General features: G+C 33.2%; 1 protein-coding gene and 2 pseudogenes across 1 annotated transcript; all 3 read left to right on the plus strand.

Moving 5' to 3' along the window:
* The first annotated feature begins 3,258 nt into the window (after positions 1-3,258).
* Positions 3,259-5,238, plus strand: LOC140977738 (cell number regulator 6-like; annotated as a pseudogene).
* Positions 5,239-6,189: 951 nt separating this feature from the next.
* Positions 6,190-10,111, plus strand: LOC140977123 (putative nitric oxide synthase). The gene is made up of 13 exons (XM_073441707.1): positions 6,190-6,675; positions 6,787-6,972; positions 7,096-7,182; positions 7,299-7,378; positions 7,557-7,638; positions 7,933-7,953; positions 8,097-8,142; positions 8,443-8,561; positions 8,762-8,875; positions 9,013-9,120; positions 9,211-9,300; positions 9,430-9,539; positions 9,669-10,111. The coding sequence occupies exons 1-13, from the start codon at positions 6,247-6,249 to the stop codon at positions 9,916-9,918; spliced, it is 1,722 nt and encodes a 573-aa protein (XP_073297808.1). The 5' UTR covers positions 6,190-6,246; the 3' UTR covers positions 9,919-10,111.
* Positions 10,112-11,564: 1,453 nt separating this feature from the next.
* LOC140977776 (H/ACA ribonucleoprotein complex subunit 2-like protein) lies at positions 11,565-13,324 on the plus strand (annotated as a pseudogene).
* Positions 13,325-16,369: the final 3,045 nt, after the last annotated feature.

The following is a 16,369-nucleotide window of genomic DNA, read 5'->3' on the forward strand; positions in this document are numbered from 1 at the left end:
TGAATTACTTGTGCACAATTAATCCTGAGTTATTTTAGGTTAAGCTATTTATTTGTGTTACATTATTCCGCTGCGTGTTATGCCAAGCGTTACGACATGTATTTGGAACAACATTTAAATCTGATACACACAAATTCTCATATACTCTTCATAATTTATGTTAAACAAAATATACCTCATATCTTATGGAGTCAAACTCTTGCCTCTACTATTTGTGCCATGGTCCTTTTGTAAATTTTGTAGACTGAGCCTCACTCCTCTTCAGTTGGGCTTTCTCCTGCTTTTTCAGTAAATGGGCTCATCTGTTCCGTACTTCCTGGAACAGTGCCCCTCCTCTCAACTTCACCATTGTCCTCTTCAAGGTCGAGCGGTATTTTGATTTCCTCAACTTCTTCTCACGTGACTTATTTCTTAATTTTTCCAGCCCATTGAATCATTAATAGATGTGGATGCTATTTTTCTTATGGCTTTTGCAGAAACACTAGATTTTCTCATTAGACAACCCTATTGGTCTCAAGACAACAAGAGAAGTATGAATCTTGAATATTGATCTGATGCTTCTTTTCATGTTTTCAGGAAAAAATGGTCAAAAACTGGATCATGTAGATTGGGAAACTCGACTAAGAATTGCTACTGATGCTGCAAAGGGTATCTCTCACATACAAATGCAAAATGGTGGGAAGCTTGTCCATTGAAACAAAAAAACTACAAATATTTTTCTCGCACCTCAACACCATGCATGGTTGCATACCAGATCTTGGATCAGCAAGCATGATACCAACAACGCTCATGCAAACTGCACGAGTTACCGTTTACGTAAATTATGACTAAAACATTCGAAATAATTGTTTGACCGCCTCACTCGAAAGTCCCCTAAAACATTCGAAATTATGACCAACAACGTTCATGCAAACTGCATCATGTGTCTTTAGCTTCGGGATTCTGTTGTTTGAACGCCTCACTCGAAAGTCCCCTATACAAGTTACCGGTGATCGCAAGGCTGTTGATAAGTTCTGATGGAAGCGATTTTACCTCTTTTAAAACCATTGCATAGCAGGCAAAAATTTGGAAAAGAAATAAACTTCAGCGTTTTTTTTCCCTTCTTTTTTTTTTTTCTCGGAGAACCATCCGTTGTTTCATTTGTAAATGAACATCATTTACAGTGAAAAACCATTTTAGAAGATCGATGCTTGTATCTTTTGAAAATATATTACAGGCACTCAGCATTCCAAATATTTAAGTATTTAAGCAGTACTTAAATGCAAACAAAATGATATGATCAATAATCTGACGAATTGATAAATACTAATCTGATGAATTAAATGAGTCCTAGTTTGAGGGCAGATATGAAATTAATGCAAAGTTAAAACAACTATATTTATATTATATAAAAAGAGAGATATTTAGAAAAGAAATCATGATTTCGAAGATGATATCGATATGTAGAAGATATTATCTTCGTTGAGTTATCGCTTCGAAGATGATATCGATAAGTAGAAGATATTATCTTAGAAGATTTATTGAAATTTTTAAAAATATTTTTCTTTGATAATGATATATTTTATATTTATAATGATAATATATTTAATCATGTCGAATAAATAAACGACATTTTTTATCGATCTGGACGACAAGTATGGTTTAATTGTTAATAATTTAATTATATTATTATGTAAATTTATAACTATTTATTTTAAAAACTTTATTTATTAAATAAGTAACTAAATTTATGTTTTGAATTATATTGTTAATTGAATAATTAATTGACTATTTATTCACAAATTTATTAATCGACTAAATTTGTGATTTTTTTAAATAGTTAATAAATCACATTCAATTAAGTAATAAGTTCAAGTATTTAAAATAATAATATTAAATATTTAAAAATCTAAAAGTAATTTTTAAAATATATTTAATTAATTTTTTAATTTATCAATATTTTTAATAAATATCAATGTAGAAATTATTTTAGATATTATTGATATTTTAATTATTGTGTTTAAAAATATTACGTTGAATAAATTAGGTGTTGTAGATAAAATAGCAAAAAATATTTTTTAATTGTAGACTTTCAAATTGATAGGTTGGAGATAAATTTTATATTTGTAGAAGAAATTATCCTATTTCGAAATTTGTGTTACAGATAGTTTAAAGGGTTGGATATGACCTCACACCGAATAAATCCCTTCTAGAGTAGGAATAGAATTAAACTTGAGCTGCGGGCATCTCCAACCCAACTCCAAAATGGAGTTTTCCTTCGTTATAGAGAATGAATTCTCCTCCAACCCATCTTTATTTGTCTACACCATTTTAGAGGAAGGAATAGTAATCTTCTAAAAATGGAGGACAACTATTCAAATGGAGGATGAGTGAAAGATACAAATAATTATAGAATTGTCATTATAAAAATTGCAATATAATCGTTGTAGTTTTATCAAATTTGTTGGCCAATTTTTTAATAATTTCGAATTTTTTTAATTATTTTTAATGTTAAATAATTTTTTGGCCACTTTTTTAATTTCAAATTTTTTAAATGTTTTTAATTTTAAATAATTTTTTGTCCATTTATATTTTATATTTTGAATTATTTAATTCTGAAAATTTTATTTTAATTGTTTTATTTTTTTGCATGAATTAATTTGTGTGTTGTTCTTTAAATCACGTGTCGTTTATGTTTGTCTTGATTTATATTTTATGTCTGTTTGATGAATGTTGTCTTTTGTTTACAATTTGATTACAAAATAAATGTATTGTTTTAAATAAACGAGTTGAATACACATGTAGTTGTGTTATGTTTAGCGAATTAATTAAGTTTAGTTAAATAATATATTATGAAATTAATTAATTATCTATATATATATATATATGTGTATTTGAAAATGAAATAAATTAGAGAAATGAAATATCTGGTAATATTTAAAAGATATGAGTTGAAAATGAAATAAATTAAAGAAATAGAGTATTTCTTAATATTTAAAGAAAATGAGATGAAAATGAAATAAATTAAAGAAATAGAGTATTTATTAATATTTAAAGAAAATGAGTTGAAAATGAAATAAATTAAAGAAATAGAGTATTTCTTAATATTTAAAGAAAATGAGTTGAAAATGAAATAAATAGATTATTTGTTAATATTTAGAGGATATGGGTTGGAGAAGGTTTTTGAAAATAGAGATCATGAATCTCTATTTTAGAGGATACTGGATGAAAAATAAAGGATATGGGTTGGAGATGGCCTGATCCAAATCCGTTTTGTATATCTGCAACGGGACATTGGCAAGTGATGTATACATCTGTTTAGTGTTTTTGTATGCGTGTTGTGTTGTACATGTGATGTTTTTCTTTCTGTTTCGTGTGTCTGAATAATGTACTTGAAGATGGATCCATTTTTTTATATTCAAATCTTTGTGGGTTTTGCTAGTTGATTCCGTTTGCGTGTACGTTTCAGATCTCTGGGAGAATGGCGGAAGAACTGAACCATCCGTCTCGGTATGTAAAGTTGAAGAAAGATCAGGCGCCGCTCGAGGACATTACACCAGGCGAGCTTAATCAACCCATCTATGTCCCAAAGGCTCTCCTCTCTCTCTCTCTCTCTCTCTGCATATCGTGTTCTTTATGCATATCTCTACGTTATTTTTACTTGATCAAAGTTAAATGGATGAAACAGGTGAGCCCCTGGAAGATGCTTTGACATTATTTATTTTTATGAAATTATGGACACTACGATGATTGGTTCGACTTTTCTCATTCAGCTGACTTTTCATCCATCCCAGCTGCGGTCATTTGCTGCAACTTGCTTAGAAAATTAACTTTGTTATGCACAAGTATTGTTTCTATGCCAACCAAGTGTCTTGTCTGAATTTGGATTCTACCTGATGCAGTTGCATGTCCGGTGCCATGAATGTAGACAGCCTTTGCCCAAAAGCTATCAAGCTCCTGCAGATGAACCTTGGAGTACTGGGATTTTCGATTGTGCTCAGGACACGGAAAGTTGTAAGTTCCATACCTGTTCAATGCAAAAGAGACGTGAAATTTCTAAATTTTTATGGCCAGTTTTGGGCATTCACTCGATCATTAAGTGAAACAACAGCTATCTTAGCATTCTTTATGTTTTTTGAATTGTTTCAAGTGTCAAAATATTGTTATTTCTGGACTCAAAGGACAACTTTTATCATCTAGTTTTTAGAAAAGGTTAATTTTTTGTGGTGGATTGATATCATGGCATGTTGGAAATGAAAAACAAACTATTGATCTCTTTGGACGTCTTCATCAATATAACAAAGAGCAGCGATATTCGAACTTTTAAGAGCGTCTTTTGTTTACAACTGATCATGCACTCAATTGCAATCATTTCTTGTGTATGTTTCCCACCAAAAAAAAGGAAAGAAGTTATATACACTGGTATGAGTACATAATCTAGTCGAAGCACATGTTGTGGAAAGTTGTGTAGTTCAAGAAGTTAAGATTGGCTCTGGAACAGGTCGGACAGGGCTACTCTGCCCGTGTGTCTTGTTTGGCCGTAATGTTGAAAAAGTGATGGAAGATACTCTGCGAACCGAGGCTTGCATTGGTCATGCCGTATATTCACCTTGAGACAGCATTTATAATATGTGAGTGTTTGCTTTTCGGTTGGTGGGCGTGTGGAATTTATACTGGCCTTATGCGACGGTCATTGCAAAAGAAATACCATCTCCAGGTGATCTCTTTTCCTCCGTATGGGACATGTTGTTCACATGTACTAAAAATATGTATTCCTGTTTCAAGTTCAATGCACTGAATATGATTTGGTTTATCCTTCAATATTTTTCGTACAAATGGCCTTATTTATGTTGCCAACTATAATTCTTCTGCCAAATAGTTAGTTTGTTGTAAAGTTGTTCTTTGTTGGCTACTTGTTTTCCGAGGGGAAATTCTCTTTAGCGATCATCAAAAATTGTGACTGGATTATGTGCTCAATGCCACACACTCGAGACTTCATTGTAAGTTGAATGTTTGATAATTTTTTCTTGTTCAATGCAGAACTCACCATGCAACCCTTACATTGTGCATTGCTGCTTGCACTGGTGTGCCTTGTGCCAGGAGCGTCGGGAAATAAAGGGACGTCTAGCAGACGACACTGTTATGCCAATGACAGTTGTAAATCCACCTCCGGTTCAAGAGATGAATGCTTCTGGTGACACTCAGGATTCAGCTTCGTCGAATGGCACAGAGGTAGTTCATGTAGAGATTGTTAGGTGAGAAATGAGACCCACGTAAATAAAAAATTAAGAAAATTGGTATCCCACATCGAAAGAATCTAAAAGCTGGACGAGGGAATTAGTTATAAATAGAACTCAATTCTTTCAGTTATTGTATCCTAAAATCAAAAGCTTTTTAGCTTTGATAAAAAGATCTTTCAGTTATAAAAGTTGCAGTGCTCCGTGGACGTAGCCTATATTGGGTGAACCATGTAAATTTTTGTGTTTTTGTTGGTTATTTTATTCCGCATTTTTGGATTTTATTATCATCGTGATCGGCATCGCTTCGGTGTAATTCCTCAATAGAGATGCAGCCTTTATAGACTTGCTTTATATAGAAAGTAGATTGTAGTACTTAGTAGACTCTGTTCAAACTATTTTCGATCATTTTGAATTGCATACTCCCCCATCTTCGACCATATGCAGTGAAGAGTATTTTTTATTTTATTTTTTTGAAAGAAGTTTTAATTGATCTAGTTTTTATATCAGGACGAAAAATATTTGATTTTTAATTTGGCTCGATTTAATCTTGTTTTTGTATTAAATTGATTTTGCTTTTGTTAGGCAAAAACTTGTGTTATACGGTCTCACGGGACCCGTATTTTGTGAGACAAATCTCTTATTTGGGTCATTCATGAAAAAGTATTACTTTTTATGCTAAGAATATTATTTTTTATTGTGAATATCGGTAGATTTGACCTGTATCACAGATAAAGATTCGTGAGACCGTCTCACAAAAGACCTACTCTTTTGGTTAAGCGGAATTTTGTTCATCCCTAATTTAGATAATATTATTATTTATTCATATAATTTTTAACTTTAGATTTATTATAATTTTTTTATATATTTTTTGATAAGGTTCAAGGTTTTTTTGAAAAAAAAATAATTTATTTGATATTTCGGTAGCTAGATTTATTTATTTATTTTATTAAAATAGACAATATTTTATTTTTCAATTGACCTTCCGGACATTCGTGTCTTCGTACTGGAAAGCTCACTCTTATCATCAATGGAGTTGGCGCTTAAAACCCTTTCAATCTCCCATTTCTTCTCTTCTCCCCTTTTCCTAAACCCTAACCCTAACACTAAGCCATCTCTATTCAAATTCCACATTAACAATCCAAAATCTTTTATCTTTTGCAAATCCACCCAATTCAAAACCGAAATAAATGCCGAATCTTATGCATCTTCGCCCGAACCCGATGGTCTTGGACCATCCGCACCGACCCGTGGAGACTTCTTCCTCCAGCGCCACCAATCGTCAGCTGCTTCCAACTCCGTCCTGTCTGAAATGAAGAACAAAAAGAATAATAATAAAGACAAAGCTTCTTCGAAGGGTTCTTCTTTTACAGTTTATAGTTGTTACGGCTGCGGAGCCCCTTTACAGACTACTGAACACGATTCCCCGGGTTACGTGGAACCCGAAACTTATGATTTGGTATCAGTTAATTAATAAAGTAATTTGCTACATATATTGCTTTAATGTTTCTTTTATTTTTAAAAAAATGGCTGATTGTTAGTTGATAAATTAATTTGGGATGGTTTGCAGAAAAAGAAGCATAGGCAGCTAAGGACTGTGATATGTGGGAGGTGTCGACTTTTATCTCACGGGCATATGATTACTGCTGTTGGTGGAAATGGAGGTTATGCTGGTGGAAAGCAATTTGTTACAGCAGAAGAGCTTAGGGAAAAGCTGTCACATTTGCGCCACGAGAAAGCTCTAATTGTCAAATTGGTGATTATATACTTCTTCAGTTTCCTGCCTGCTGGCTATTAATTTGGGACCTTATTCTTCAGTAATCCAGTTGTAGATAATATTTTGTGCCAATTTATTGAAATTTCAGCAAATTATCTGCAGGTTGACGTAGTTGATTTCAATGGCAGCTTTTTGAGTCGCATTCGCGATATTGCTGGAGCAAATCCCATTATACTCGTAGTGACTAAGGTATGAAAAGTTCAAGGTTTCGATTCCTGTACTTACTCGATGAATTACACCTTTTTTGGCTTTGGGAATTATAGTTTGTTTCAAGAAAACTATTTGCTTGTGCTAAACGTTTCTAGGTAGATCTGCTTCCAAAAGGGACCGATCTTAATTGTGTCGGTGACTGGGTTGTGGAGGCAACTATGAAGAAGAAGCTGAAGTATGAATTTTACCATGTACATGGTTTCCTTTGAAGATTGCAAGCATGTCCTAATGGATATCTTCGCCACTTTATCATTTATATCATCCGTTTCTTGTCTTTCGGCAATTTTCTATTCTCATATGTTGTTATAGAGGCTACGGACATTTTTTGCTAATGCAGAATACTCATGTTGCAGTGTACTATCTGTACATTTAACAAGTTCAAAGTCTTTAGTGGGCATCACTGGAGTGATTTCTGAAATTCAGAAAGAGAAAAAGGTGGGCTATACCATGGATTTGGCTTCTTCTTTCATTCTTGAATTGAACAGACAAAATGTCTGAATTTGTATATCGTGCCTACTTAAATTCTTTTTTTTTTTTTGCATATAGTTGAAAGTTGAAACACAATAATTTTTGTTGACATACTTCATTGTGATCTCAGTTTTCTAAAATTTGTAGTTATTGCTTTGAGATTGTACTCCTGTCTTTCATTGGACAGTCGGGAATTCAGATGATTTAACCCCATGTACTCTGGTTCTCTCTTAAATTGACCCCACATTTGTTTTATTGCAGGGGAGAGATGTCTACATTCTGGTAGGTGTACAACTTGGGACTTCAAACTAAATACAGGGTTTTTGCCCATTTTAAACAACTGCTACTTCTTCAGATGATGTCTGTCCTCCAGTTAATTCTCATGCAACCAAGAGAATAATTTTCGTACTAAATTTATTTAACAGGGCTCAGCTAATGTCGGAAAATCTGCATTCATCAATGCTTTATTGAGTAAGCTAATACCATTAACTGGATTTCTCTGATATTCTTCTATTATCCACGTATAAAAGTCACTTTCTTATACAAATTACTTGTGTCTTTCTAGAATTCTTAAACTTATATGCTATGAAAAACCTTTTTGCTCACATAGGCCAGATGTTTCATCATGGGTTGGTAGTTAAATTCTATATAAGAAGAAATGATTGGTTAGTGGGATATGCCGAGAGCATTGATAGAAAATAATCCCATTAATTGTTTACTGATTTCTCTTCAGTCATAGGCTATGTTCTTATAATCAAAACCTGTTATCAGAAATTATGTCTTATAAGGATCCAGTAGCAGCTTCAGCACGAAGATACAAACCCATCCAATCAGCAGTCCCTGGAACCACATTGGGTCCGATTCAGATTGATGCTTTCCTAGGTGGCGGAGTAAGTTTCAAATAACCAATGGTTCTCGATTCTCTTACGAACAGGATTGTATACTATTTTATTTATTGCAAATGGTGCGCTTGAATCGCCCTTCGTAAATACTCTCATGACTCATCTTCAATCTGTGTTGTCGATTCTTATTTCATATGCAGCTCACAACAATTCTGGAAAATTAGAAAATTGTTTCCGCCTGTTTGTAGAAATTATACGACACACCTGGAGTCCATCTTCACCATAGGCAAGCTGCTGCGGTCCATTCGGAAGATCTACCTGCTCTTGCACCCCAAAGTCGACTTCGAGGCCTGCCACTTCCTGTATGTTTTTTTTCGTTCCTGTATGTTTTTTTTCGTTTTCAATCTTCTCCATGAAATTTTCTGCTGGTTTATTTGCGTACTGATTTCTTTTTCCTTTTTGTTTTGGTGGGTCTTTTTCCCCTCTGGGTGTAAGCTAGAACCCTCAGCTTAGTTTGGACAAGTCAATGACGGATGGCTTCAGATCAAATGGCTTGATTGGTTTCTCTATTTTCTGGGGTGGTCTAGTACGAATTGATATTATTAAGGTGTTCAATTCACCATCTTGCGCAAATACAATAATTAGATGGATTGAGTTTTCCTGTGATTTCTCGTTTAACTTCTGCCTTCTTGTCTAGGTTCTTCCAGAGACACGTTTAACGTTCTATGGCCCGAAGGCACTGCAACTTCATATGGTACCCACTGAAGAGGCAGAAGAATTTTACAGGGTAAGCACGCACCCCAAAAACATGGAAAGTTGTGAACTTTTATCTTCTGTATTTGATACAAATGCTTGGATCTAGAGCTATGTTTATTTCGATATCTTTGAAAGAATGACAGAGAATTTATGGTTGCAGAAAGAAATTGGGACTTTACTGACACCACCAAATGGGAAACAGAAGGCGGAAAACTGGTCAGGTCTTGAAGCAAAGCGCGAATTGCAATTGAAATATCAAGATATTCAGAGGTACATAAAGTCCCGCTGAACCATGTCAATCTTTTTTTGCAACAACTCAACGTCTAGCAATTTCGCCGTCCGTGTGCAGAAAATTTCGTTTCCATAATTTATCTTTTCTACATCCCTGTTCCTCTCTAGGCCTGCCTGTGATGTAGCTATATCAGGGCTCGGGTGGATATCTGTTGAACCGTTCAGCCAATTTCTTAAATCATCTGATCCAAGTGAAGTAGAAGAGAGTGGAGTGATAACTTTAAAGATCCATCTCCCCAAGCCGGTAGAGATTTTTGTTCGGCCTCCTTTACCGGTTGGCAATGCCGGATGCGAATGGTATCAGTATAACGACCTGACAGAAAAGGAAGAGGAAGTAAGACCGAAATGGTACTTCTAACATAGATGGCAAAATATGAATCACATCTTGTTTCCCCTATCACCATCGTACGAGGATCGACTTCATGAACGGAATAATTGAATAAGAATGTGTGACCGTTCCAAGTAAATACAAAAACAACCAGTTGCCTCCATTGGCTGTGAAGGCGATGAAAAATACCACTTGGTTTGTTTCATGGGACATTTGATGTTTACTCTGCTGTCAATGTATTTTTTTCTTCTGTTCAAGATTTAAAATCATCAAATCTATTATTATTATAATTGTAATAATATATAATGATTTTTAAAATTCCACCTTTTATTTTTTGTACTTAAATAAATTGAGTCAAGTGTTACTTAAACAATATTGCAACTTTTTTATGAATTTGTTCGATTGATTATAAAATACATTGATTAATATGCTTGATTATCACATAAAGAAATAGCTGTTGTAATTTACTTTTATTGTTTTCTTAAAGAGTAGGTTTCTTGTAAGACGGTCTCACGAATATTTATCTGTGAGACGGGTCAATCTTACTAATATTCACAATAAAAAGTAATATGTTTTCATGGATGACTCAAATAAGATATCTGTCTCACAAAATACGATCCGTGAGACCGTCTCACACAAGTTTTTGTCTTTCTTAAATATATTTATTTTACTTTACTTTTTTCCAAGATGAATATAGATTACAAAAGTTGATTTTTCTTAGAAATAAAGTTATTTATTTTGAAACATCTTAATTTTTTTTAACCTTGTTTGTATATTGACATTTGTCTCTAGATAAAAGTTAGATTAGACAATTTGAATTATTAGTTAACACAATAAAAAAAAAGTCAAAAACTTAAAAATAAATTATCTAAATAAAAGATATTCGTTTACTGTAATATTATTAATTTATGGCTTGGTTTATATTTAATTTTCAATTTAATGAAAATGTATTAACGAATCTATACTCCATATTATATATATAATAGTTAATCTTATCACAAGAACGTTAAAAAAATTCCAAAATCGCCCTTATATTATATAAATTTGTTAATTTGATTTTATGTATATATTAATATTTTTAAGTATTTTTATAATACTAAATATATTATGTTATACACATGTATCTGTATGGTGATGTTAGTGTATAATGAAATTAAGATTCTTTTTACATTTTAAAATTAGTTAATACAAAATTAAAAATAAGAAAGATACTTTTGTTAAGATAATAAAATAAATAAATGGTATGATAAAATTTATTCATAATATGATGTATAAGATATTTTATTCAATTATCTCAAAATGTATTTAAAAAATAAAATAGATTTTAATATAATTAGTATTTTATAATCTTTCTAAATATTAATTATATTTAAAACTGAACATATTCTATTTTATATTTCTATAAATTCATAGAAGTAATTTTTATTTCTATAAATTCATTGAAGTAATTTTGAGTTTGGGAAAAAAAACATTAAAGTTTATAGTTATAGGTATTATAAATTTATTGAATATTATATGGAAGTAGGATAAGTTTATTTATTTATTTATTATTTAAATGATTAAAGTAAATTATATAATATTCATAAATCATAAATTAAATATTTGATAATAAAAATTTATCATAAATTAAATATAAAAACCAAAATCCTAGTCGTCCCTTCTTGTAGCCTCACAGCGCACACAATCGGAAGAGATGGGAAGCGACAGCGAGACGGAGAAGTCATCGCTGAAAGAGAAGAAGAAGTCTTTCACTCTCGCCCCAATCTCTAAGCCACTTGCCGGGAAAAAAAACTCTGCAAACGCACCCTCAAACTTGTCCGCAGAGGTCGCCATTAATATCTTATGTAGCGTAGATAATTCGCTGACTCATAATGTATTTTGTTTATATGTATTTCGAGATTGTTCTGTCCATATGTTTATTTTCGGATTACATTGCAGCTGCGGAGCACAAGTGCCTGAAGAGAGGAGTCAAGGAAGTTGTCAAAAGTATTCGCCGCGGCAATAAAGGGTATTTTATTCTTCACTTTTTTGTTTGGGATAGAGTCCGAAAGCAGTAAAAAAGGCGTCTTTCCTTGTCTTGAATGCGGCTCTTCATTGTACTGGTGCTGAATGGCGTTCGAAGATTTCACCTGTTATTTGACTGTGGAACATTATTTTGGCATCAATTGTACATGTGAATTATGGCAGGTTATGTGTTATAGCCGGTAACATATCTCCAATAGATGTGATCACTCATGTTCCGGTCTGATTTGGATCCTCTGCTGTGGCTGAAAACACAGCATCGGTGATGTGCTCTTTTTACACGAGATCATCAACTGATCGTCTCGTTTCGTCTGACAATTTTTTAAATTTATCTGACACTGTTTGAGTTCAATCAAATGGTCAATTTATCATTTCGTATAAAAAGTGCACAGCATTAGGTGCTGTGTTTTCAACTACAGCAGATAATTCAAATTCGTTCCGGTCTTGTACGAAGAAGCGGACATACCGTATATCTATGTTCCTTCGAAGGAAGTAAGCCTATTTTACTTACTCTCATGCGATATATTACAGTTATTACGCATCTTGGTATTGTGCTGTTGGAATTATATTAGTAGAATAGAAATGTGGACCACTAAGGGTAAAACATGCTAGGGGTTACAGAAGCAAGTGGTCATTGGAGGTGGGAGAACCTGTATTTTTCACAAATGTTGCAGAATTATCACATCTTTGGCAGGCATTTGGTTGGTTGAAAATAGCTTAAATCATATTAAATGGGAGAACAGAGGCCCATTGACCTTAGAATTCAGACAAACTATGCATAATATGTGATCAAAATGTTGTGTGCTTTATATAGCATTCTCTCGATGTTACTGATTCCTTTGCCCCTCTTTCATTTACTTTTTCTACCATTCGTCCTATTTTAACATGCTTTTTTTTTACTATCTCATTGAAAAGATGTATGCTTATGGCATGCCACCATGGCCACCTAGATTTATATTATTTCCATGTTGTACCGTTGGGCGCAATTATTCATACTCTATCTGTAGGAAAGCTCCGTTGATGAAATTGAGTACAAGTGACATTGTAAGGTTCTTGTTTCAGGACCTTTCGAACGCAGGAGCTAGCAAGAGACCAACTTGCCTAGTGCTAAGGGGAACTTGGCCAGGAAGAGCAAGAGAAGTTGAAGGGAGACTATGACCAAGTTGTATCTGAGATCGCTAACTCAATGTTTTGATAAACCGGAGATTACGCATTATTGAGTTAGTTTGTATTCTGAGTCTGTCGAAGGCGTGTAAGCTTCATTTTAGCTATTGCACTCTCTTTCCTGGTTTCGATTTATTTAAACATCTTTTACCCTGAAGGGCCTAGCTTCCATGCCGACACATTCTTTTGTGAGAAGAGTTGATGGTTTAGTGTGTTGCATGCCTTTTTGAAATTTAAATTACATAATTAGTCAGATCAGAGTTCAGAGCGTGAATTCCGTAGGGTTGTGTTTGGATTCAACTCGCATTTGGATGGAATGAGTTGAGAGGATTTGATTTCAAATCCATAAATCGATTTCATTGTATCAATTTGGCTCAAAATTAGTAGGAAGAATTTGAATTTCACCCTTCAATCAGGTCATTGATTTCTCGTCCTTTCTTCCATAAATCCAAATCCTTTCGTCCAATCTAGTCTCGTGTGTTTGTGGTGTGATCCCATGTCCAAAGCTTGAGGTTCTGCTAGTATATAAAGAAACACTAAATCCATGCTTGGTTCAAACATGATGTAAATCTAACTCTAAAATTTAAGATGTCACAGCTAATGACAACTTGGTCAAATGGCATCACCTTTCCAAAATTGGGAGAGGTCATGACTTCTAGACCCACAAACCCCACCCCTTAGTAAAAAATTTTTTTAATGTCATGAGTTGTGTTTTTTCCCCTTCAAAATGGGCAGGAACCAAATGTGAAATAGTATTTGTTTTCTCGTTATTTTTTCTTTATTTTTTTATTAAACAATTGTTTGAATAACATCTTTCAATCATAACCGTGTAATCAAAATTATTATCTAAATTAAAATAATTAATATATTATATTTGATTAATTTGCATGAATAAAAGATTCAAATTGATTGATTTTTTAAACCATAAAATTTGTTTATAGTTATTGCAATTGCATATTATAAAAATATTCGGCTTGTGATCGGTGATATGTTACTAAGATAACTAATAAGTGATTTAATTATACTATATTTTTCATAAATTTAGTAGATCACCACTTTCTCANTTTTTTTTTTTTTTTTTTTTTTTGAGTTTCTTAGTTATTTGTCGTTGACACAGCCAGAATGGCATGCAAAATTGACGAAGGTCCTGCTGGTATTTCCTATGCCAGGGGAGTCCTGACAGTGGGCACATACTTACCACATCTGAGTTTCAGTTGCGGTTAACTGTTTGGTCATTGTTAAATACGGCATGCATACATGTGCAATGGCCAAAGTATGGATCTAAGGGAGTATCATTCACAAAGGACGGAAAGTCTGCTGCTATATGCACCAGGCGTGATTGCAAGGACTATGACAATCTGCTTTCTCGTTAAACGTGGGAGATTATAGGTGTTTGCGCAGTTGACATATTGGATTTGGCTGACATACAGTGATCACCAGATGATAGTGCCATAGTTATATGGGATTCCCTTCTTGAATACAAGCTATTCTGTTTCACTGACATATCATTGCTCCACAGTATGTAGCATCTTTGTGTCCACTTGAACTGTGGACAAGCTAATTAGCTTGATGTTGTGCCATACCAAAGTTTCATACATTTTTTGGTCTTCTATGATATCAGCGTATTGGGTTATTTGTATTTGGGGGTCTGAAAAATCAAACTCCTGACTGAGTATACCTGAGACAGTACATATGTATGTGCATAGTCATAATAGAGGAAAAAGTAACTTAGTCTGGATTGTGGCTTTCAGTTGTCATTGTCCATTTTTCATTTCTTCGATAAAAGTATTTCTGATTTATTTTATGGTGGAATTACCTCGTATGGTTGTGGAAGGTGAACAAAAATTTCTAAGACTTTTTTGTTGTCATCTCAATATTTTCTGATGAGGATTATGTTCTGCTTTTGTTCCACCAGTTAACTCCTTTCTGTTGATGCTTAAGTTTGTTGTTATTAGAAAATGAAAAATTCTTATATTTTTGTCTTTTGGTATAGGTTCTTACATATTAACCAGATGGCCGATGTTTATCCAAGTTTCAAGCATATGAAAGTGGATTAGGTGTAAAAAGTGTGTCTTGATCACCACTCACCATGTAACCAATTCTTAGCAGTAGGAAGTTATGACCAAATTGGATTAGGTGTAAAAAGTGTATCTTGATCACCACTAACCATGTAACCAATTCTTAGCAGTAGGAAGTTATGACCAAATGATACGGGTTTTGAATCACTTGACATGGAAAGTATTTGCAGAATTTACACATCTATCTACTGTTTGTGGCCCTTGCGGTGCTGCTAGTTTCAAGGTTCAATATTTTCCTTTCATTTATGTAACGATCATAGTTTTTTCTTTGTTTGAAAAACCATAGCTGAGTTTTTTTTAATCCATTTTGGAGATGTTTTGCCATACCACTGGCAATATATTTGTGATTGTTGTATTGTTATTCTCGCTTTTTTTTGTTCAAGAATACCTTTAAACATTTTAAATTAGTTTACAATATATCCCCAAGTGTTCTGATTCTACTTATTAGCGACTAAAGACATACTTCATATATTTGTTCACGTATAAAATTTATAGCATAGCCTTGGGTACCACTAAAGCTTGTTTTGTAAAATAGCGGTTAGACCTGTTATGTTCTACGGAGCTGAATGTTGGTCTATGAATCGAGAGCGTGAGCACAAGATGAGAGTCCTTGAGATGAGGATGTCAAGATGGATATGCGGAATATTGTGGACATATGAGGATGGACACTAAGAAACGAGCACCTATTGAGAAAAAACTTTGAAAGACACTTTTTATTGTAAATGACTTTAAAGTTTCTAAAACAAAATTCCTTTTTACTGTCAATGACACTTTGTATTGCATGGATACTTGGTAAAGTATGACCAGATATCCATACTCTATCACCTGAAAATTTATTACAATTTTTATTTGCAAGTGTTGTTCTGTGTACGATCCACTAGTATTAGCATCCAAAGATTAAGAGCCACTCTCGATGGATTCTACGACTTTTTGTTGAATCCTAAGTTGATTTGCCCAATACTATATCTACTACGAATCTCTGTTTTCTTATATCATTCTTAATTTTCATTCCATGGTTTCTAGTTTTAAATATGTTTCGTATTTTTATTATATTTTACTGTTTATTACTAGATTAAATTTGGCTATTATATAGTTTTAAAAATTATGTTTATATTGATATTTTGTTATAGGAAAATAATATTATAAGGGTATAATAATTGGATGAAACAAATGAGTCCCAACATATACACTAACATGTCAAACTAAAAATTCCATAA

The sequence above is a fragment of the Primulina huaijiensis genome, chromosome 5 (assembly GCF_012295235.1).
Source record: "Primulina huaijiensis isolate GDHJ02 chromosome 5, ASM1229523v2, whole genome shotgun sequence".
Taxonomy (NCBI): domain Eukaryota; kingdom Viridiplantae; phylum Streptophyta; class Magnoliopsida; order Lamiales; family Gesneriaceae; genus Primulina; species Primulina huaijiensis.

What these genes read in the sequence shown, in the direction of transcription:
- LOC140977123 (XM_073441707.1), top strand. Translation starts at nt 6,247, where the DNA reads ATGGAGTTGGCGCTTAAAACCCTTTCAATCTCCCATTTCTTCTCTTCT. An exon ending in AACCCGAAACTTATGATTTG is followed by an intron (nt 6,676 to 6,786) that starts GTATCAGTTAAT and finishes GATGGTTTGCAG; the next exon opens with AAAAAGAAGCATAGGCAGCT. An exon ending in TTCGAGGCCTGCCACTTCCT is followed by an intron (nt 8,876 to 9,012) that starts GTATGTTTTTTT and finishes GGTGTAAGCTAG; the next exon opens with AACCCTCAGCTTAGTTTGGA.